A 23,423-nucleotide genomic window follows, 5' to 3' on the forward strand; every position below is an offset into this window, starting at 1 on the left:
AGGTAGTCAGCTTTTTTGTGACAATAATTCCCACATGGACTTGAAACATTTCCATCATGTTTCTATTGTAGAAGTTTTGACATGCCTTACAGAGAAACATGAGAAGACAAAAGAAACTCTACCCCAGGAATTACTTTCCGAGCGAGAAAGAACGTCCAGATACATTGCAAAAACAGGGAATGGAATACTTGCATGTCAAAATAAGAAAGTGAAAATGTTCCTGTAACCTCTCAACTTTGACCCCATGTCAGGAAAACTTACTGAATAGACTCCTTGGCATGGTATTTCTCCCAACTACCAAGTTTACAAAACATACACCGCACAGACAGACAACTGCCCTGAGGTAGAATGTTTTGCACTCACACATAAGCTACATGCTTCAATGCCCTGGCAAACTACGCAGACAATGCCGCATTTGAGGGCACCATCACTACAAAGTCTCTATTTACATGCTGCTAGGGCTATTGGACAGCAAGTAATTGTTTTGATAGACACAAACAAACCACTCCTTCAGGGTGATTTCTATTTCAAGTTAAACAGAAACCCTTTCTATAACCCATCTTCTTCTTTAAGCTACACATTTTCTATATTTATCTGACACCGTCTGCATAACTTGGTGCATGCCAGATTACAGTATACAAACCTTAATACCTTTGGCAAGATTCATACCCAATCTTTTAAAAACATTCTGATAATTAACATACTAACCTTGTGACCCACTGATTAAAATCCTTCTGTAAATTACAGTTTTAACTTACTTCAAGCATGCAAATGTTTTGATGAGAATATTTTTGGAAGCTATTCATTACAGTGCTATGAGGAGACTTTGTTTTAAAGTGGAAGTATTCACGAGTGCAATAGGGCTAAATATACTTGAATAGCAGCTAAAAACTGTGTTTTTTAAAGAATGCTTTTAAAAGAACACTTTTCAGATGTAACAATTTATTTACTTGTCCTGGATACGGACTTGTAGTTATGGCATTCAATTCGTTATCTATAAGGACATTTTGAAAATATGTCAAAATAGAATCTATTGAAATGACAGCATGGCGAATTTTCAGACATCATTTTCTGATTTGCTGTTTTTAACCCTTATCCTGCCAGGTCTATTACTTCCCCATCTAACAAGTCAGTAAAAAGCAGTTGTATTGAATTAAAACCTCTGATATTTTCATCGATTTATAGTAACATGGTATGTTTAGTCAGTAAATATGATGTTTACAGTATCTCTGTTTTCAGGGGTCCTCGATAAAATGCAACATATTGGACTGTGCCTAACTGGTTTTTCATCAACTTGACCTGACGGTGACATATGAATTTGGCAGGATAAGGGTCAATTAATGAATATGATGGACTATATACTGGGGACATCATACAAAACATTCTTTGTGATATTCCTTATTTTGCTTCAAAAAATTGTCATATACAGTCTCCAAAATGGTCTCATGTATAGTTTACTTCTGGCAGATCTGTCAGTTCATGGAAGTTTGGCTTACCCGAGCTGAGTCTACTTCATCCTGTGTTGGTGTTGTTGGTTTCGATCCTGAAAAACATGCAGAAAAAACAAAAAAGATCAATATCAAATGGTGAAATTACAGTGGTACCTATCAGAGAAGCAAAAAGGATACTTTGGCATGCAATACAACTTATAGAATACCTTTTGAGTTCAAGTAGTGGACAACAAGCATTCCTTTGAAGCTGTGTAGTTTGTTGTCACTAAAATTAGATCAAGTTTTTCTATTGTCGCTGGGATTACCCTCAATTGTGTTGTGCACATGTAATTCTATTGTTCTGTTTTGTAGTCATTCAGAATTATTTTTATCTTTTTTTATTCTATTTTGATTAGTAAGTACACCCCTTGAAACCGGAAGAATTAAAACTGTAGCTCAAACTTTCCTCAGAAAAAACGCATAACCTAAAATATTTGAAATTCAAAATGGCCGCAATTCTTGATAACTCTATGGGCAATAAAGAAATGTTTGATTTTCACAGAAAAAAACAGTAAAGATTCCATTTACTCCACAAATTTCAAAATAAGTCAGTACAAGCAGCATATCAGCAGAGTATTGTACAACTTAGAAATATCTGTCCTGGGGATGCATTCTGCCTTAGAATGTCTTGTTTCATTTTGCTACAGACTGAACACACTCATGTAAATTTGAAAATTGAAATTCTCTCAGTTTGAGTTGAACTTTTCACACTGTGTGTTGTTGTTTGACTTTGTCAAGACAAGGGTATTCAGCTAACTAGCTAACCTGTAATATTACAGTAAGAATAAGTTTTGACAAGCAAATTCAAGTCAAAATTCGGATTCAATTTCAGCAACATAATGATGCTGTACCCTGCATGCATGCTTTAACAGCATGTAGAGATTTAAAACATTCCTATTTATTATTTGCTTTAACAAGCAGCGACAGCATCACACAGGTCACAAATGCCAGAAATATTCATCTCGCGCTAACAGTAATTCACATTTATGCCCTCTGGCATTCAAGATTTCTTACCCCTTTGAATCAATTTAGCATTTTCTAGAAATTTCTCAGGGTCAGTGCTGTACCGATAAAGGTACACCACTGTCTAATACAAAAGATACAAGAACTCTGGTGTGTAAATTTATGAGGTCAGAGGTTACACTGCCATTTTCCTTTAAAGACATACGTCAAGATGATGACTGTTATTCCTAATGATGAATGTATCTTGTATCGCAGCAGTAGATGAGTGTTATATGTACTATGACACCTTTTCATACCAGTTACCATAAGAATACCTATGAGGCGTCCGACTTAATTCATTCTATACAAATGCCAACTCATTTAAATTTCTGAAAAATTGGTGCTCAGAAATGCTCAGGTGTCACATACAAAGAAGAGCCCTGTTACCTGGCAACAAGCACTGAAGTTGCATCATGATGAAGGGCGTCAGAACAATGCCACTTGACCTGATATGACCTATCAGCTCCATTGCATGGTATGTCCAGCATAGTACTTAATTATTGTTTCAAATATTACCTGTACACTATGTATAAAATATGATTATCCTTTCATTATTGCAAGGACACATTGAACTTTCTTATAAAGTATCAACCGTGAAGATTGTTTGTGAATGATCTATGACATGTTTTTGCCATCTGTCTGAAATTACAAGAAAATTTTTGGGACATTGGGAAAAATATTGGCATTATGCCAAAATTCCATGACAATGTGAATTACTGTCAAGTATCTGGCAATGCAGGGATGACATCCTTAGACACTTATTGCTGTAGAATTTTCATCATGGACATCAGTGTTCTCTGGAAGGTCATTTGAACAGACATCTATTGGTGAAGACATTGCAGGTATAAATGAAGGTTGGGTAGTCACATGACCACCACACCTACTACAGAGGAATTGCCGAAAGTGTATAAGAGTACTGAGGCACAGTTGCCAGGCAACATTCAAAGCACTCTCATCATGACGACCATTACATTTCACCTTTTCTGAAGGAAGACTATAGGTGTGTTTCTGGCAGTCTGGTTTACCATTTCAAATTGGAAATTCACACTCCACACAGACAGGATGTAATTTGGAACACAACATGCATGGTTGAAATCAGAATCTACCAAGAGTAGATCACTCATTCATTATTCTTATTTTTTCCACCAAAACCTGGCTGCTATCTCAAACCTATGATACCTGTCAGATGGCCCAACTCCTTCAATTTCATTAAAACTGAACACACTACAGATGACAACGACATCAATATACTTGACTGACATATGCATTACATTGATCTCCACTTTCCATTTACATGCAAATGGAAAGAAAAGAAACCCTTGCAATGATTGATTAAAAGCTGATTTCAATATTTGACTGAACACAGATCACAGAAAGTCTGTCGTCAATGACTCATACAGTTAGTGAGGAGTTTTGAGAAATCATTACCCTTACAATGAGTTCAGGGACTAAGAAGGTGATCCTGCTGAGATATGACATTCAATTCCCTAACTGGATGAATCTTTAGCAAACTCAAATCTTGCCGGATAGGGTGAAAACATGCTACATGTAATAGCAATGTTATCTTTTTGTTCAGGACACTGTCAAGGCAGCGATAATAGTCTCTTCTGAGTTATTGCGAATATATACCCCCCTCTCAGGCTGCTTCACTTCAGTGTAGCCATGTGCTGTATACTCCGAGTAGAAATTTCATTGCAGTTGGCCCAAGGGTATAGACACCATTAAATTTTCATGAAATCAGGTTATTTTTACGAGTGATTTAAGAGCTGACTATGACTTCTATGTCATGTAGGCGAACAACAAAATGCCTGGTGTGCGATATTGGCATCTTTAGTACTGGGCTGTGTTCCTCAGGTGAAATTAAGACTACAAATTTTGATGAAGTACGATCTGAAGCATTCTTGATAATGTGAACTGATGTCACATACACAGCCAGTGATTGATAGAGACAGCCTACTGAATCTGATGTAGACATTTGTCATATTGAAAAACTCATTTCTTTCATACAAATCATTTATAGAAAGGCAATTTGTGACCAGAGAGTGCTGTTGATCTAGAATCCATGCTTTTTGAAGGAGATCTGTGTACGTCAGATTCTTCATAGAGTTAAGGAGATCTGTGTACGTCAGATTCTCCATAGAGTTAAGGAGGTTGATGACTTCATTTACATATTGACTTTCTTGTCCCAATTTTCGTGAAAGATAGTCATCTTCTAGTCAGAGATAATTTACATCTAATTGATATGTACATGGCACCTGGAACACCCTGAAGCAGTCGACAGAAATGTGTTCATCATTTCACTGTCATCACGTCTTCATCTTCTTATTTTTTTTTAACTTTTCATGTATTTACTCAATTTTCAGAAATGTGCATGGTAGATTGAGGACTGGTAAAATTAGAAATTTTCAAAAATTCTAAATAGCAGTACTCTCTACAAAATATCCAAACTGGCAATCCATTGCCATGGCAGATGACCTATCTTGTTTTCTCAGATTGTGATTGGTTCATTTTTTACTGACTCAAAGCTGATTGGTTTATATTGATCCTTTTTGTTTATGATTGACCTTTCACCAGGATAATAGTCTTTGAAATTCAGTTTTGAAAAAAATTGAAAAAGAAGACACATAAAAGGAGTAAACCTTGAAGTGATGGTAATTGCACACTGAAACTAAATAGATTTATGTAGAATGCATAACGCTGAAAGGAACTCTGCTCACAAAATCCACCATAAAAATTCATACTCATTAACTGCTATCCTTTGCTACTACGCTTTAATTAGTTGACCCAGGCTATATGATGGAACGGTTAAACATTCCCTGGGCTGTGCATAAATCACTATATCCTGGCCATGATATTAGATTCGATAAATGTCATGCATAATTTTCAAATCATTTTATAGTTCTTTGTGATCTGCCCACTGTAGCAAAATTTATCCTACTTACTTTTATCTTGTACATTTTACTGAATAAAGTACAAAATTTTGAATTTGTGTATACATTCTAAATGATGAATAATGGTTTTTTGCAAGTATGGCTCATACCCTACAGTTACAATTTAGAAATAGGAAGTTCTGTACAATCCATATTTGTCACTTTGTGACTAGTCATGACTAGTCATGGTAAAATTCAACTAATAAATTTAAAGTTGGAACATATCACCATGGTTTCATAATTGCATAATTTTACTTTTCAACTTCCTGAAATCAAAGCAGTAAAATTATTTCAGTGAATGCATTCTTGCTTTAAAATCACATGGTTATGTCCAAATTTACCTTTCAACTTTCTAAAATTCACCCAACATTTTAGTTCACATTAATGAATAATATCTCTTGCACATATTAAAATTCAATCTATCAATCTGTTAAAAATACAGATTTCTTTTTCTCTTGGCAATGTGACTGATTTTCCAATCACAAGTTTGAGAGAAAAATGGCTAAACCCATCAATCACCCTGAAAACCATATCAAATATTTCTAAGTGAGTCGCTCAAGGTCCTGATGCGTCACTACTTTAGGACCTCAATCTGTCTCTGTCATCATGATTTTCACAGCACCTGATTCATCAACAGAAACAAGCCTTGCATTCTGAGCTGTGCATTCATGAAAATATACCAGAATACCAATGATTGAATTATTTTTTCAAATTCCTATGTAACTACGCAAAAAATCAAAATATTTAAAAAAAAATTTTAAAATTGATACTTGAAGAATGTCAATTCAGCAAATTTCCTGCAATTATGATATCCAAAATGTGTGATAAGTACTGATTTGGTTTATTTGGAGCTCTGTACAGTCTAAAACAGCCATATCAATGCCAGATTAATACATAATATGGGTAAGAAGTGAGAAGAGTGGGCTGTAGAATGCATCCTGATGGATTTAAGTTTTAATGCGACTCATTAAAATTTCACAAGTATGCTGAGTTTGTCCTGCAGTAACTTTGCACACATCGTGAAGGGAAAATTACAATGACTTCTTGAAATAAGGAAATTGTTTGGTGATGACTACAGCAAAAGAAGTCGGTCACTAGACAGTGTAATCGCTAGCCCCCAGTAACGTGTGGGAGATAAGTCTTTCATTTTAATTCAAGATTTCATTTCTTATCTCTGCTGTTTGCGAATTTGAATCAGGAATCCAAATCTTAGAAGCTAAATGGTTTTGAACGCGCAGACTCATGCCTTTCACACAATAGGACCAGATTACTGATTTGATAGTAGACAAGTGTGTGTTTGTAGTTCTCCTAGCGACCAGCTAATACATCATTGACTGATTTTATCAATACCTGTAACTGCTGATATCATTGAGAACCTCAAGGCGAAGTGACTCATGCGTAAATTCATTAATGAATGTCTTACAACAGAAATATGGATGAAAGGAGATGATGTTGTCTGTGCATGTTTAATTTTTTGTCATGTGACTTTAAATTTTAACTGCCAACATGGTCAAGGTCAGGGGAAAAAAGGGATAGGTTCTGTATATGACATAACTGAACAAGTAAAAAATGTGTGTAATATAGAAGTAATGTAATTTTTTAAAGACACCACTATGTAACCACCTCTTATTTTGGACTTTTGGACACGTCCCATTGATTAAATGCATAAATGTACCTTGAATTTTGTCAACAGAATTCAGAAATCTGAAAATCATTAAAGAGTATGCACGTAGGCTTACTCTTATCAGTACTGGCATTGGCGAAACATTTTATACTTACATGTTTTTGGGGTTTTTTCCTAAATTTTTCCTAAATATATACTAAAATATTTTTTGGGGTTTTTTCCTAAATTTTTTGTAAGTTCATTGTGATGTCCTTTTTGTTTCAATGGGCCAAGAACCTGATGCATATAAATAAATGGATATAAAATTAACTGTTTTCTCTGTTTGTTTTTAAGAGCAAATAATCAAACCATTATTTTAATATAGCTTTGTTTCTGGACACAAGGCACAATCCCTGGAAAGTGAAGACACCTGCAGACAAGGGAATATCCAAGGCGCAATTGCAGTCTACGCTGAGAATACAACCTGTAAAATGTCTCAACAACAATCACACGCTGCTTGAACTCATGCACTGCACGTAAAAATTTGTGAACAAATCAGCTCATTTACAAGATGGGACACTGGAAAGAATAATAATGAGCTAATCAAGCTTTGTCCTGATGAACTCATCCACAATGATGCTGTTGTTAACCCTGTTTTCACTATTATTCAGAAACTGACTTGCCTTGCAATCTGCCATTACTTGAAGCACACATATTTCCATCCAAGTTAAATTTTATATCATAAACTAAGGAAAAGGCTGGATTAACTGTAGAAAAACATAACAAGGTCTTCCATTCCAAGCTGTCCTTAAAGTTAACAATGCCATCTTGATTTTAGAACAATGATTAACTCTAAATGACAAATTTTCTCCCTGTGGCAAATATTCCTTGTCTCAAAATGTCAAAGCAAGCAATATTTCTGCTAGTTTGCTACATAAAGAGCAACATAGTACAGAGAAATTTACAGGACAGAGTGGATGTAAAAATTACAAGTTGATATGGTTAAAAGCTACATTTGTGGAAATTAAAATCTCACCCAGCTTTTATAAATGTACCTTTCACAAACCAAGGAAGTGAAATCTCAAAGACAGTCATTATTCACTAACTACATGTAATTTGGATAAAAATTCCAGCACAATAACAGCCTCGTCTCTAATAACTTTGACCAAATATGTTATTACATTTGATGGAAAGGCGTAATTTCTAGGTCGGCAATTTTTATTTCCTTGACACTATGCCCTGGAACGACTAACTCAATTTCACGTCAATTCAGTTCATTGAAAATTCAGCAGATAAACTGATATGCATTATCTGGCAACAGAGATGTTGGTTGCCATGGTTTCAAGACACGGCTTTGATGGACTGAGGATAAGTCTAATAAGATTTATTTCACACTTTACATGTCTGCTAACACTGACAGAATGCTGATAAAGGAAGACTGCTGTCTTTTTGTCCTAATTTTAGAATCAACAATGCCTTGGTGTATGCTGAGTTTTTGACCTCTACAACCTTTGACCTCTAACCTTTTACCTTATATAATTACATTGTTGTTCTTGCGGATAACATTTTCCATTCAAAATAATAATAGTTACATTATTTGCTCACATAATGACTGAACACACATCCACGCCTAAAATGACTGATTTGTTGCTTCTGTTTTTGGCCAACATTTGCTAAGCCTGGATGAAACTATTATTTTGTAGGGGTGCCAAGATGTGCTGATGTTTTTTTTCATTTCCTTTTCAACGCATGTTATTACACTTTTCTCTAGCTATGAATGCCATAATTACTACATCTCTCTAAATAGACACAATTATTTTCATTAAACACAGTTATTATAAATGTGCAACCATAGCGCATTAAACACAACAAATTTTTGAAAAAATTTCACTATTTTTTGTGTCAAATGATATTTTTTCATTGCTAACAAATGACGGTTTGCACTTGCTGTTATTAAAAAATCTAACCTGGGGATATTTGATTCTTGTGGCTCAGAAATGCTAATATTTCAAACAAACATGGGAGGCCCTAACGCAGGTAATCAACACAAAATTCCTTCACTAAAATGGGTTAAACACACAGTACATGTATAGACAGTCATGAAAGAAACACACACAGTACTAGTATAGGCAGTCATGAGCAAAAACATGGGTGTGTCTGTAGCCGAAAGAAAATCTTATGGCGACAATTAACATTACCGTATGCTTTGAAACTTCAACCAGCAAAATATGCAAATAAACATCAAAGAAATATTTTTGTAAAAGGGATATCCTGTTTGTGGTATTTTCGTTTCAGATGTTCCAAAATTATCACAATTCATACCATATCGGCATTATCTTGTTTACTTTGAAATATCACTCAATGTATGAGCTTGTACAGTTTCATCGATACTATGTGAAAGATAAAATATTGGTGTATGGTGATGTTGATATTTAAAAATTAAACAAAGATTTTCTTCGTCTTGAACCGATTTCTAAAGCGATCGATTGATCACATGTTTTCATGTGAGTGTGAATCCTTGTTTGTCAACAGACTTTGAGCTTTGGTACCACACTAATGCGAGCACATTTTATCAACAATGATAATCACTCTGTTCAGTACAGCTCTGTGGAAATTATCTAGTCCTGTTTGAGGTGAGTAAATTATGATCTAAGTCCAAATAAGCATTGTGTGCTTGCGAGGAATTCTGTAAAACAATGTGTACATTTTGGAGAGTTGTGCAAACACTTGTGACATTTTTGTGACAGCCGGCACAACTCCGCCTGGAGATAAAATATCAGTGGCCTGCAGATGACAGACTTGAATACAAAATGTAATTTTTTTGTAAAACCTTGCTATGACATTGATGTATACTGCTTTATATTTGTATACAAGAATGCACACACAAAACATGGAAACCTTGAACCGTTGCGCTTGGTGTTTTAATATTGAAGATCGCAATATTCCATTTTGATATCACATTGCCAAATTCCACCCTTCAAATATCATGATATCAAATTTCAATCTGGAATATCATTAACAAAGTAAATACCAACATTATCAAATTTCAAGCTGGAAACATTGGATCCCATTCATATTGAAAGAAAAATCCCTTACCATGTACATGTATAGTGTAGATTAATAATTGTCCTTTTGCAGCCATTGTTTAAATTTCAATTTTTCATAAATTATGTTGCTGAGGAAATATCTTGATCAATATTTGTCAGTGTAATATGACATACAACTGGTCCAATAATCATTTCCATTCAAGGTAATACATTACCAGGTCCATGGGACATTTGTGATTTACAAATTTAAGTAGGACCATATTGAACCACTGATAGTTAGTGATGGTACCAGGTGTCCGGAATGTATAAGCGTACCCTGCTAGCATGCTACGCCCGTCAGGATTGGTCCAAAAATTGTCTAAATATTGTATGAAGTGATACAGTATATGAATCACTGTAATAAGTCAAAGCCGAGAATGCTGTCGCTAATCATTTGAGTGACTGAGGTGTCATATTTGGGCACAATGTCGTCATATCGACCGTAGAACTTTTTGAAAGTCCTAACGAGTCTTTTTGATGTGTATCCTTGTCTCAGTAATTTTGATGCCAATGAGCTGTGTCTCAGTTGAAAATCAGCGTAGGAATCACAAGCCCTACAATATCTGAGAAGTTGAGACACGTACACACCATAAGCAGGTGCAGACGGAATATTACTTGACAAGTGGGGATAATTTATGATTTCAAAATCGAAATCATCCCTTTCGTTATACAGCTTAGTGTGTAGCCCATTAATACCCACTTGTAGGAACAGATCAAGATATGGAGCTGAGTTCTTTCCGTCAGTTGTTTCTAATAATTATTCATTTTTTTAATGCCTTGTGCCTGAAAACTGTTCCTATAAATGAAAAATTGATCTATATCTTGACTAATTTTTTTGAGACTTTTCAAGAAATGAACACTGAATGTCATAATTTCTAGACAATTGAAAGGCAAAAAAAATTTCTGACAGGTGTTAATCTTTATAGAAATGATGTCATTAATTTTGGTCGATTTCAATACCAAGGTGCAGTCAAACATACATATGGACAACACCTGTACTGATAAAATTCACACTTCAAATTCTACATGTATCCTGATATCTTGAAGCCACCACACCTGAGGCTGAGACAGCACCAATGATCATCAAAACAATATGATTATTCTGTTAGTTTTAATACCATTTCATTTCCGGCATTACACTAATATATTAAATCTGCATTAAATAGATCATGAAGCTGAATAAATAATTCACTATCTGGGTCAGCGTTAAAGTCTCATTCATTTTGTAAAAGAAAAATTTTCATGAGGCAATTGTATTTCCCGAAGGAGTTAAGTATATTACTCGTTCCTGTGTCTTTGAGATAGTCGAGTGCAAAGTTATGAATCAAATTGAACCACCAAAAGCAGACTTTAAATGAATTTTCCATCAGTAATAATTTTGCTCAGAGGCTAGAAAATAAGTAGAGATCCAGTTTGTTTGTTATTAAATCATATATCAGTTTGACTGACTGCAATTTCTGGCAGGAATTTCTGTAAAATACGGAGGACATCAACGTACTCTTGAAATACAGCCTGGCATCTTCATTTGACACATTTGCACAATTTGAGCTAAAAAAGTGATAAAAAACCGTGAATTTTCTTGAAAACCAAGAATAGCACTGGATTTAAGACAATTCCTATTATCACAGCAGAAATTCAGAATAAGAAAATCTTTGAAAATTATTTTTTGGAATATACATGTATGATACTACAGGATGTGGAATTTGATCAGTGAGTCAATATTTGTCATCAGTGGACAGAAATACCACTGATGTGAACTAAACAATCCTTGCCTTGACTTCTGATGACATCAATCTGACAGACACTAACACGATGTAATGTAGCTAGTCGCTGGTGTTTTTCAATACACATAGCTCCACTGCTTTGAAATTCTGATGACAAATGACACTACACCAATTGCCCTTTTATTTCAGTAAAATTTCTGGAAAAAACTTGGAATTAGCCAAAGCTGGTCTTAAGAATATTTCTTTTCATATTTCCTAGTGACACATGAAATATTATTAACACAGTGAGTATGACCTTTTTAACAAGTCTCGTAACACTTTCTTTCAACTTTGACCTTTTTGAATCACTGTAAATTTTGTTAAACCTGTTGTATCTTTCCTCTCAACATTTTGTATTTTGAATTCAGCACATTTGTAAATTTTAAACAATTTTTAGTTTACTAATCAAACACAAGTTACGTTTCAGTCTGTGGTCCTGGAAGGCTCAACTTCCCCTATCATGGTACCAGCCAATCTTACAAATGCTATTTTGATAGTAGTCATATCTAACCTTTCTATAACTGTATTGTGGCTCATTTCCCGTATTTTCAAACGTGTTATCAGACCTGTATCCTAGTGACAGGGGCAAGGGAAGAGAGAAACATTTATGGTACAATATCGCTGTAATTTCTCATTTATCATACCACTTGATTATTAAAACCATGACTGAAGGAAGGCCAGACATAACAATATTGACAAATTATAAAAAGTAAAACTGGAATCATTGGCACTGGTTATCCAAAAACGATGTGATAAAAATTGTAGCCATTTCAAATCATATATATACATGTACTTGCTATCATCTTGGTGTGCATGGCAACAGTCTGTCTGGCACTATGCTTCTTAAGAATTCACAGCAGAGATTATCACTAATGTGAAATGCATCCAGCGTATGGATACTACATGATAAGAAAGTTAAATTTCCCTCACAGGGAAAATATCAAATTTGGACCAGACATCTGTGTGAAGATAATTTACATATAACAGTTATATATGACATTGACATTGAGTTTGCATTACAGTGTCCTTGTCAGCGGTCAGGTATTGTGTCTACCCAGCCGATATCAGGTTTGGTCAAGGCGTCATTGACATCCAAAATGGTGGCAAAAAAAATTCATAAATGTCAAACGTAGTCTGCTTGAAAATAAACCATGGGTTAGAAATACTGGTTTGGAGAGGATTTGATTTCCCTGTATCACCAGATTATTTTCAACGATACTACCATATATAAATCACAGCCTTGAAAATGAAACCAATCACGTTTCAGCACGTGATGCATTTTTAAATTTGAAGAGCTGAAAATAATGTCAGTGACAGTTGTATAGTGAAGAAAAAAATGTTAATGGCAGGGATAAGGATTGTTTTCTGAGTACAATTCTGAAGTCTAATCCAATTATTTTTAGTAATCCGTCACCACCTCAATGGCAGGAAACACACGGTGCATGGTTTTAAAAGACTGACCACTCACTTCATAACACCGGTGCATTTAAGTCAAGAGGCATTCATGTCAGTGTAACATAACTTGTTGTCGTTTTATTAGATGTCAAAAGGCTATGAGCCAGAAATAACGGTCTCTCCATTTATGCCTTGCTCTGGAAGATTGTGTTGTGAGAACAGCAATTTATTTGTTGAGGGATGGTTATGATATTCAACATGTGAATAAATACCTTCCTAGAATAATCATTAAAAGACACCTGGTGTGAGAAACATGGAATAGCATTATTAATATGCACAAATTATGTCAAAATCTTGTTTTTTAGTGACCATAAAAAAAATTGCTGTTTTCCCTTGTCTGTTTGACTGCTATGAAACAAATGTATACATATTGCCAAGATTACTGAAATTGATTTTTAAAATCCTATCAGTACAACAACGTACTTCTAAAATTATCACCAGATCAAGAAATCAGTCAACCAATTGGAAAATTAACATTATTTTCGTTAAAGAGGAACGTTGATGACGCCAGAGTTTGATATGAATACGTTTTTTCTGTACAATTATACAACATCGATACGGATTACAAGAAAATTACGCCTGATATTTACACAACATATCAGAGAGGCTGTACAGTCAATGATAAGTGAAGGCTAAAATATACCAGTGTAAAAATATCTGTGTGAATTTAGAAACACATGAACACTGACAAATATAAATGATGATGTCATTTTTTTTCTACTTTCACTGACCTGATTGAACTGTTAGTGGGGGCTGATCCGTCATGAAAGGTAAACTGTATTGTATCATATTGTATGCTATTTTTCTATTTTAAAATTATCTTGTCAAAAATACTTCTGTCATCAATTACACAGCAAACACTTTGTCACAGAGTGATGAATTATCATTCAGTGAGTCACAGTTAGACTACCTAGCATAACGTCAATGGAGACTTCGTTTTATCAGAAACAATAGATTAAAATGCCCTTCTTTGCTAATTTCATTACAAATTTAAAAATATCTCTTCTGTTTCATTGACATTTATCCAGGTAATTCCCTTGAAAATACATAATTTTCGGCAGATTATGATAGTAGCAGCTCCTGAAGCAAATCTTTTCCCCAGAAGGGACCTCAACAGATGTGTTCTGCTGCATTTGAATGGCTGCGTTCCACGTACAGAAATGCAGACAAGAAAAAAAGTAGATGTCTTATCAAGATGAACCAGAAAATACAAGTACCTATCACAGATTTGTGTAAATGGCTAATTGACATGGGTGTCTGTCAACTCACCAGGTCGAAATACTGGAATACGACTGCCACTTGGTCTGCTTGTCATGATGGTTGAGTGAGTAAGCTGGACGTCATGTCAGAGAAGACGGGTAGATAAAATAATCCAACACTCGCAATAATCTCAGCAACACAGGTGAAAATCGAAGCCAAGAATATCATTAACACATTCTGCAGGGCCGTTGGAATACTGAGTCAATACAGAGGGGGCTGTCATTAGACAAGACTAAGACAGAATACAATGACCGTTGTTGTAAATCCGCTGTTGAAAGGCAGCCACTGAATGGTCCAACCCACAGCAGCAATTAATGCACAGATACTTGCTGCCGCTCCAGCCACTGTTTACCAACAATGCCATGCAAATTAATGTTCAGGTTTCCACTATTCATATGCAAATCCAGACCCATCAGCTCTCAGGGCCGGCCTGCTACCCCGGCAGCGTCGTTGCCAGATTTTGGTGAGGAAATAGATACGACTGCCGTCCAACTCCGAGCAAGCCTGCCTCTAATATTTATAGCACTTATTAGTCACATGACCTTCTCTGTGAATTGGTAACGTCCACGTTTGATTCAGTCATACTGAATACATTTGATATGCGTGCTGTCTGTGGATGGAATTTTTCAAATGATTGGATGCTGGGATTCAAATTCACCACAGTGTTAGCACACCCCAAGGGTCTGATGATTATTTATCTGTGTGTAAACACACTGCAGTGTCTACTCAATTAAGCATGGCCAGTGAGGCACCATTGGTACTACAATTTACAAACCAATGATTAATTATCTCCTTTTTCCCTGAAAAGCACTTGAAATGAAAAACCTGTACTTATCAATGGTGCAATGAGAATATTTCAACGTTGATGTCATACTTTAATAATTCAAAGGTTACAGCAACAATATCCGAATTTAAATAATGATTTTTGCATGAGGCACTTTTCTTTTATATATTCATAGAGGTCAACCAGTCCAATTAATACATTAGAATTTGACATCAGCTTAGACTGTGTACTCTCTAATACGCAGAAGCATGAATAAATAATTCTCTATACTGTATATGTATGTTTGAAAGTTAGAAGGAAGGGTATTTTTTGTAACTTTCATACTTTTCTTGCCATTGGCTATCAATGAAAAGCAGATGTCATTCTTGAATATTTTTCTGCCGATGAGGAAATCTGTATGAATTCTGTTTTCATAATGTCAAAAACTCTCAAAAGTGCCAAATTTTGAGAATTAATGTTCCACTTCAAACACTGAAATGACATATTTTTCAGACCAACTACAGGAAATTTCAACATGAAATCAGAGGTGTAGTCTATAATGAGAGATTTTGTTCTCTAACAAGCTGAAGACTAAAAATATTACAGCATTTATCCACAAGTGAGTGATTCACTTCAACTGCTAATTCTGTTTTGCACAGTATTATTTTCAACAACTTTAACAAGCTGGCTTTCACTGGTTCCTTCAATCGAAGAGAGTTGTTCTATTGTACTACAGTGACATCTGATACTTGTATCATGAAACCCTCTACAGACACAGAATACCAGGTAGCTCCACCAGGGTTCATGACCCGATTCCCTGACAAAGCTTATTGTACACCACAGTTCTGGTATCCTAGCAAGAATTGATCCGAGGGTCACATAAGTAGTACATGTAAGGGGAGGGAAGTGTCAAGGATTATCGGTATGTCAGATATTGTACAAGTCTGGACACACATAACATTGTTTATTTTTATATATGATTATAGCTGAAAAAATGAAACCAAATCAAATCAAATCACAAGAGAGATTAAGTTGATATTATAAGTCATTCATTTGTCAAATGCTGTTCTAAGATAAGCTATTTTTAAAAAGAAATAGACAAAACTGAACAAGAGCAGAAAAAAATCTGTATTGCCTTGAAAGGACTTGATTTTTCGGGAAATAACACAATTTTGTTCAAGATAAAAATCATGAACAAGTGAAAACAACACAAAACAGTGTCTTCTCCAAATCTAGTCTGGTGAAAAAGTACCACATAAGATGACGCAGATTTAGTATGAAGGTCCAGAACTATATAAATGTATCCTAAACTATGTCACTAGGATTGTTCTCCAAATATTAGCATAGAACTATAGAATTCAAGAACTAATTACAAAATTTAACAAAAACAACCACACAAGAATTTAAGTGAATGCTTAGGACTCCTGATATTTCAAAAATGTTGACACTTTCAACAAATGACATCTGACACAGGTGTTCACCATATGAACATATTTCACATTGGGCAAAAGTTGGGAATTATTCATAAATCAAACCTTTAGCATTCTGTTCATATAGATATCTAGATTCCACATTATTTACTTTCCTAGGGAAGTTTTGCACATAAGTTGTTAAATTTATGTCCTGCTCAAGCATACCAATAGATGACAAATTTTAAGCATAATGGCTGTTATGAGTTTTCACCCCATTTGGTTTGGCCTGGGCTTTCCTTATTACAATATTGGACTCCTGCACGCAGAAAAACGGATGAAGGGGCTAACACATTTTCTGTCACCTTAACAACTGGTGAATCAAGAAGATATTTCGGTACCTTTTAATGAAGTAAATGCACTTCAATGCCATTTTCAAGCAACACTGTATGTTATCACATGCATTTTTCATCTAAAGAATGTGAAAACATTGATTAGTAGCAGAAGAGATTGACAGGTGGGGGCAGCCATATTGAAATTCTCAAATGTAATCTCAATTTTCACAGCATGGTTCTGTTACCGGGAAAGTTGGTATCACCTGGTATCCATTGAAAAGTACGGTCCACTTGTGTCACATTGTAGCCTTGAACTTAGAAAGATGATAACGTGTCACATTTCTGTACAAAGGACATGCTGCACTTTATGTGAATATTCGTCAAACTTTTCTGCTACTTTTTTGCTACATGATTTTGCATAAATGAATATCATTATCTCAGACTTCAAGCATGATATGTTTCTGAGCACAGTCAACAGTGGGCCATTGCGAATGAAACCTGTTGTGTAACCATGGTAATGAATAAAACTTTGGGAATGGGGTTCAATGACAATGACAACACTTGGATTAAAAGCAATGTTTTTAGAGTTAGAATTGTCTTTAATGTCATCGTTATGATCCACTACAAGAGACCCAGGCCGGACACAATAACCCAATTCCTGAGAAAATTTCATGTAATCAGTGCAAATTGGGGGACTATCATGCCATGGTGAAGCCAAAGTAATGAGTACTTGTGTGTGCTTCAGCCTGCATAGTATGCATTATCATAAATGATATGGAGTCTAAAATATACATTTACCCTGTCATTATCAAATAATATTTAACACGTTTAATATAAAACATTTTAAACATTTGTCATTCATTAAATGACAGTTTTTTCAAGATTTGCGTCTTTCTACTTAAGATTCCAGTACAGCAATCCATTTACTGATAAACAGACAGCTACATGTATGCATGTACATATACAGCAGTAGAGAGTGCATTACACCATGACAGAGGACAGTTTGGCATTGAAAGAAAGTCAAAACGACCTGTTTGGAGGTCTTTAACCTTCTCACAACCCACTTTTAGCACAGTACTATTGTTCTCTATGGTAAATTGGAACCCAGATATGGAGTGTGATACTTAATAGGGTCAAGGCTATTTGCACTGGGTTGAATTGTACTCTACTCTAACAAGTTTTTGAACAAGACTTGAATGCATACATGTACAGATTCTAAGCATTAAAGAACAGAGACCTGACCAGATCACAGGTCCATAAAGTGTTCTTTCAGTGATGCTACACAATGATGGAGTCACTGCACGTCTTCTTAATATGGAGACAACAAACCCATTCTCCACTCATACCTTTCTGAACAATTACTAAGGATTTTTCAAGGATTTTTCAACATGTTTACTTGCAGACTCGGCAATTCCAATGTATAAGTTTAACCTTTCTTTGACTCTCTGTAGGAAGACAAGACTAGAATACTAAGCAATGCATGATGGGGACCAACCATGAATAAACCCCTTCAAAACATGTCATTTGGTTTAACACCTTTATCTTACATGGTAGTCGGTGAACCTACACGAATGTGTATAGGGATGAGAGCACTGGGGAATAACCTTGGTGTTGGGACACGTCTTCAAAATTTCCTCATGATATGTGGAGTATTTGTGAGATGCACAAAATGCTCCATTCAACGCTTTAAAAGAGTTTTTTTAACAGGTGTGTTTATCAGCTAGCCAAATATTTTGTGTTATTAAGCCACTTGGGAAAGAACTGTTTATAGACAACGCTGTGATAGAGGTGAGCCTTTGCCTTCATGAAGTGAGATGACCCTGATTTTGAAGCCATTCACGATAGAATAATCTATGGTTCAATGCATTGACCCTAGGTCTATCAGTAATCACTACTAGGCAGTTATTGCTAGCCGGTCACTTTGATTCTTCCTGCAACCAATTCTGTCTTTTATGGCAACCTTAGTGGAGAAACTGACATGACATCACCACTTTAATGCCAGCGCGCCTGATTGGATGTCTTGCCTTTCAAATTGTTTGACCTGTCCGATCATGATGACCCTATCATAGCAACAACTATCATGTAGTTGCTGCAATAGCATTTCAGGGCACTTCACAAGACGCTACAACTTTGATATCAAAGCTTGCACATTATTCTTTTTCTACTCTTTATCTCCTAAAGTTGGAAAAAGAATATAGTTTTTATGCCCACCTAATGGAAAATACATGTCAAAACACCAGATACTCAGCCTGTTAGATCGCCTTTATATCAAGTGGCTGAATTGCTATGCACACAATGATACTTGTATTTAACATAAACACCAATTATATACACAGTATAATCACTTTTCCATTCACTGCAATTCAGAAAGTGTAAACACAATTCTAATTTGTCATATTAAGTGCAAAGACCATTCCAGTTACATCTTCTAACCTAACTACCAGTATGTTTGTGAATAAACAAAATCACCCATAGCATTCTGACTACTGTAAGCTTTCCTGACAACATCTGATTTTGTCTCATTGTTTTTCACTTTTACACAAACTGTACAAAAACATTCTTTTACAAAAAACATCCTTTACATGGGGTTTAAAAAGCTGGAATCTTTCTTTGATGATAGCCCTGAGCAACTCAAACATGTTAATGAGTTTTTGTGGGCAACTTTTCACCTTTGAATTACTTTGTCACCAGACAGATTCTACACATGAGATCAGACCAACATGCAAGGGTCGACCAAATGCAGGTGAAAGGCTGAGACAGTCCTGGCAGTATTCAACAAAGGTCAATTCAGGTCATAAGTAAAAGCTTCCCAGGATTGTTGATGTTGTTTAACACTTCTGAATGACATAAGGTCGTGACCTTTGTGCTGTTAATGGGGACTCCTGGTCTTACACATGATTGATCACTGGACCGTAGAGAATGCTCATGGACATGCTGAGGTACAATACAGTCTGGATGGATACTGTCTGGGATGCTCTCAGTGGAGAGGCTATTGAAACTAGAGACAATGTTTGCCAAGTTTTATCAAGATCTTCTTGTCTTTGGACTGTGGGAAATTTTGTTGATGCTGTTATCATAGACTAACATCTCAAAAGTCATACTGACCATGTGTACAGTTGAGGGCTGTAGAACTTGGCTATTTTCTTCTTCAGACTCTTTTCAAATTTAACATATTTATGCTTTTCTTTTTCCAAATGGTAATATTACCCTTTGAACACTTGCCAATAACAATGTTAGGTTTCAACTTAACAAGTCTGACCTGTACTCTTCCTGTTGCAAAGAGAGGTGTTTTAATGCAACTCAAAACAATTTAGTGTTACTTGGATTTTGACTGAGACACATTTGACTGTTACTGACTCAAACCAATGTTTCCAAATTTAAAAAAACTTTCACAGTACATGTACTTTGGTTTAAGGGTTTAATTCTACACAGAGACAACCAGTACCCAGAAAAATCCAATGTGTTCATATTAATTTTGGATCAAAGCAAAATCCTCTGTTGAGAGTTTTATCAGTTATTGATGCAAGATGATCTTTTGAACCATAGTTATGATTTATCAACTGTGAATGTATGTATAAATGATGGACAATACTGTGTGAAATACAACATACTGTGTACCAGCAGTTTATTATACTATAGACACTATGCTTGAATCCAGACTGACAGATATTGTGTGGAGCACCATCAATTACAAACTATCACACCTAAGTTTTGCTTAACCCCTGCGATTTCTTTTATGTAGACTTGATTTATACAGAGAATGCAGGAGTGAAGGTATTCAACACTATAACCTTTGACATGTGCAGCAATCCCGATTCAACATTTTCAAAGACCCATATGGTTTGCTGTGAACATTCCGTAAGTACACTTTTAACATTTCCATCTCGTTTGGGCTTTCTTTGAAAATTACGCAAATGGAGAGATTACGAGAATGGTATCCTGACACCGGATTTTGGGATCAACTTTGATTAACAGACATACTGGGACGGCTTCAGACACAGTGATACAGTGAGTCATCATGGCTGACAAATTGTGACCTTTGACACCAAGGGCAATTGAGGTCATCATACGATCGCTTTGAGGTCTGTCACAAACAGTGCAACTCTTCAACAGAAACAAAAGCACCATAAACTGTGCTGTGCAGCCTAACCAAATCAAACCTAGAGATGGCAATTCACTGGTTGTTACTGTCAAAATAAATTGACTTTAGTGCACAGAAATTATGAAGAAACTGTTCAGATTTATCAAAAGACAGCATTGCCTGCTGTCCGTTAAAAACTGGCCAATCACATAAGATTATACGTAAAAAACTGAATATTCTAACAAAGCTATCCATATTTCACAAAGATTCTTTTTCTGGTATAATTTTAAACTAGTGATGACATATCTAAAATAAAAAGTTCATTTCAGGTCAGACTGGCGACAACATCCTGAGATAATAGCTGGCATAATTATACCCACATCATACCATTACCTTGTTTGAAATTACCCAGCCCTTCATTTGTTTAAATGCATACAGACCTAATTACTGACTAACACATCAAATTACACATCAGCATTTGACAAAATTTCACACATAATCTCCTGCCTTAAAGGATCTTCTCTTTACCGATCAAATTTTAAGAATACATTACTTCAAATGTCCCAAACAAAACGCTTGCATTTTTGGCAAAATTTTGAATGTTTCAGTATTGGCAGAGGGTTGTACCCAAAATGTCAATTTATTTCTTTTCATCACAAGTGCTTTTATTCCCTGCTGTTTGGTTGATGGTTGGTTTTGGGGCGAAATGTTGGGCATTAACTGTAAACAGGCTGTTTTCTTGACTTGATCATTTTAGGGAATACGTACATGTACAATCACACAGAGGAAAAATATTGAAAAATAGCGAGAATGATGATATCTCCAGTATGATATTGCAGACTGTTGACATTTGTAAATTTCAAATTTAGTCAAAAAATCACTTCCTTGTATGGTTACACTTGCTTTTTTAAGTTTTGAAAATTAGAATCCCCACAATTTAATTACACGGCAAGTACGAATTGTTTTGTGAAACTGCTTTCCACCTAAAGTTTAATAGGTGACATTTATTATTTACTACGTTTACTTTATTTTCATATCGGGTCTTATGGCTGTAAGATGTCAACAGGTCACTTCACATTGAAATGACAGCTCCAGCATTTGTCTGTTAAATGTCAAATGTCAGCCTTTGAACGAAAAGTAAGGATGAAACGGAGAAGAATTATGGCCAATTTGTTGGGAAGTCTGCAGTATCTATTCTGGTCTATGAATCATACTTGAAACATTTCAAAGGAAGACTTGTGACGGCTAATTACACAGAATTCAGCTGAAGACAGCTTTTGATGGATTTATCTTGTCAAACTGTTACAAAGGGTTGTGTTGATTCACAGAGATTTATTAGAGATGCATTACTGAGGGATGGGCTGACTGTATTTTGTCTCTGTGCACAAAGTTCGGGCAAACGGTGGACAATTCAAATATCAAGTAGGAGATTATTCTAGCGTTCTAGGAATTACAATGATTGGTGGGGTTGGCAAGTCACATGTCAGATATTATGAAGTGCTTAGCAAACTATCGCCATGGTCACCGTTAGCAGTATTCGGTATTTAAAATGTCAGCGTTTCAGCTCTCCATCCAAACTCAACCCTTTCTTTTTTGTGCAATGGAATCACCCCATTGTTGTCTGAATGGCTTCTTCCATTTTCAACCTATCAGTAGGGTAGTTCAAGAAGGGCCAATATTGCATACCTACATGTCCTCTAATCAATATGGGTTGTGAACACAAGACATATTTCCTTGAGAGTTTTCAGATATGGCTGTTCTTCAAGGCTACAATTTTTTTCTTCTACATACAGAAAAGAATATTCTAACAAACTAGGGGTGCTGTTTTTACAGCATAAATTGACACAAAATGTACATGTATATACTAACTAAAACCCCATAAAGTACTGGCCGAAGAAATATTTGTACTACTTTTTATAATAAATGAAGTCGCTTTTCTCTCTTAAAACTCGTGTCTCCAGAGGTCAATGGCCCATAATTACCTCCACACTATAGGTTACAGCAGCGATAAAAAGAGTAGCAATATTATACACATAATACATTTTTGCAACTATATACTGACTATGAGATGTTTTTCTCACAGAAGTGTGCACGCAAATTAGAAGTTAACTTGGAGAAAATTTGATGTCATTCAATTTACCAAGACACAACATTTATTTTATATCTTTGCCTATACATATTTTATTGGAAATTGAAAATGACATATGTGTTTGAATAAGGGTTGCAGTCAGTAAGTAACAGATGTT

The 23,423-nt window shown here is 35.4% G+C and overlaps 1 protein-coding gene across 24 annotated transcripts in view; it reads right to left on the minus strand.

Annotated features, from left to right (window-relative positions):
• Positions 1-23,423, minus strand: part of LOC139117371 (CLIP-associating protein 1-B-like) — an 89,381-nt gene that overhangs the window by 35,128 nt on the left and 30,830 nt on the right. For 19 of the 24 annotated variants that reach the window (XR_011548519.1, XR_011548517.1, XR_011548518.1 and 16 more), the window contains exon 8: positions 1,497-1,543. Coding sequence is in view for 20 of the 24 variants with exons in the window: in XM_070680438.1 (XP_070536539.1) it covers positions 1,497-1,543 (47 nt within the window). In the remaining 4 variants the exon portion in view is untranslated. Of the gene's footprint in view, positions 1-1,496; positions 1,544-14,598; positions 15,080-23,423 lie in introns of those variants that run through there. The other 5 variants (XM_070680441.1, XM_070680442.1, XM_070680439.1 and 2 more) reach the window with 2 other exon arrangements.

The sequence above is a fragment of the Ptychodera flava genome, chromosome 18 (assembly GCF_041260155.1).
Source record: "Ptychodera flava strain L36383 chromosome 18, AS_Pfla_20210202, whole genome shotgun sequence".
Classification (NCBI taxonomy): Eukaryota; Metazoa; Hemichordata; class Enteropneusta; family Ptychoderidae; genus Ptychodera; species Ptychodera flava.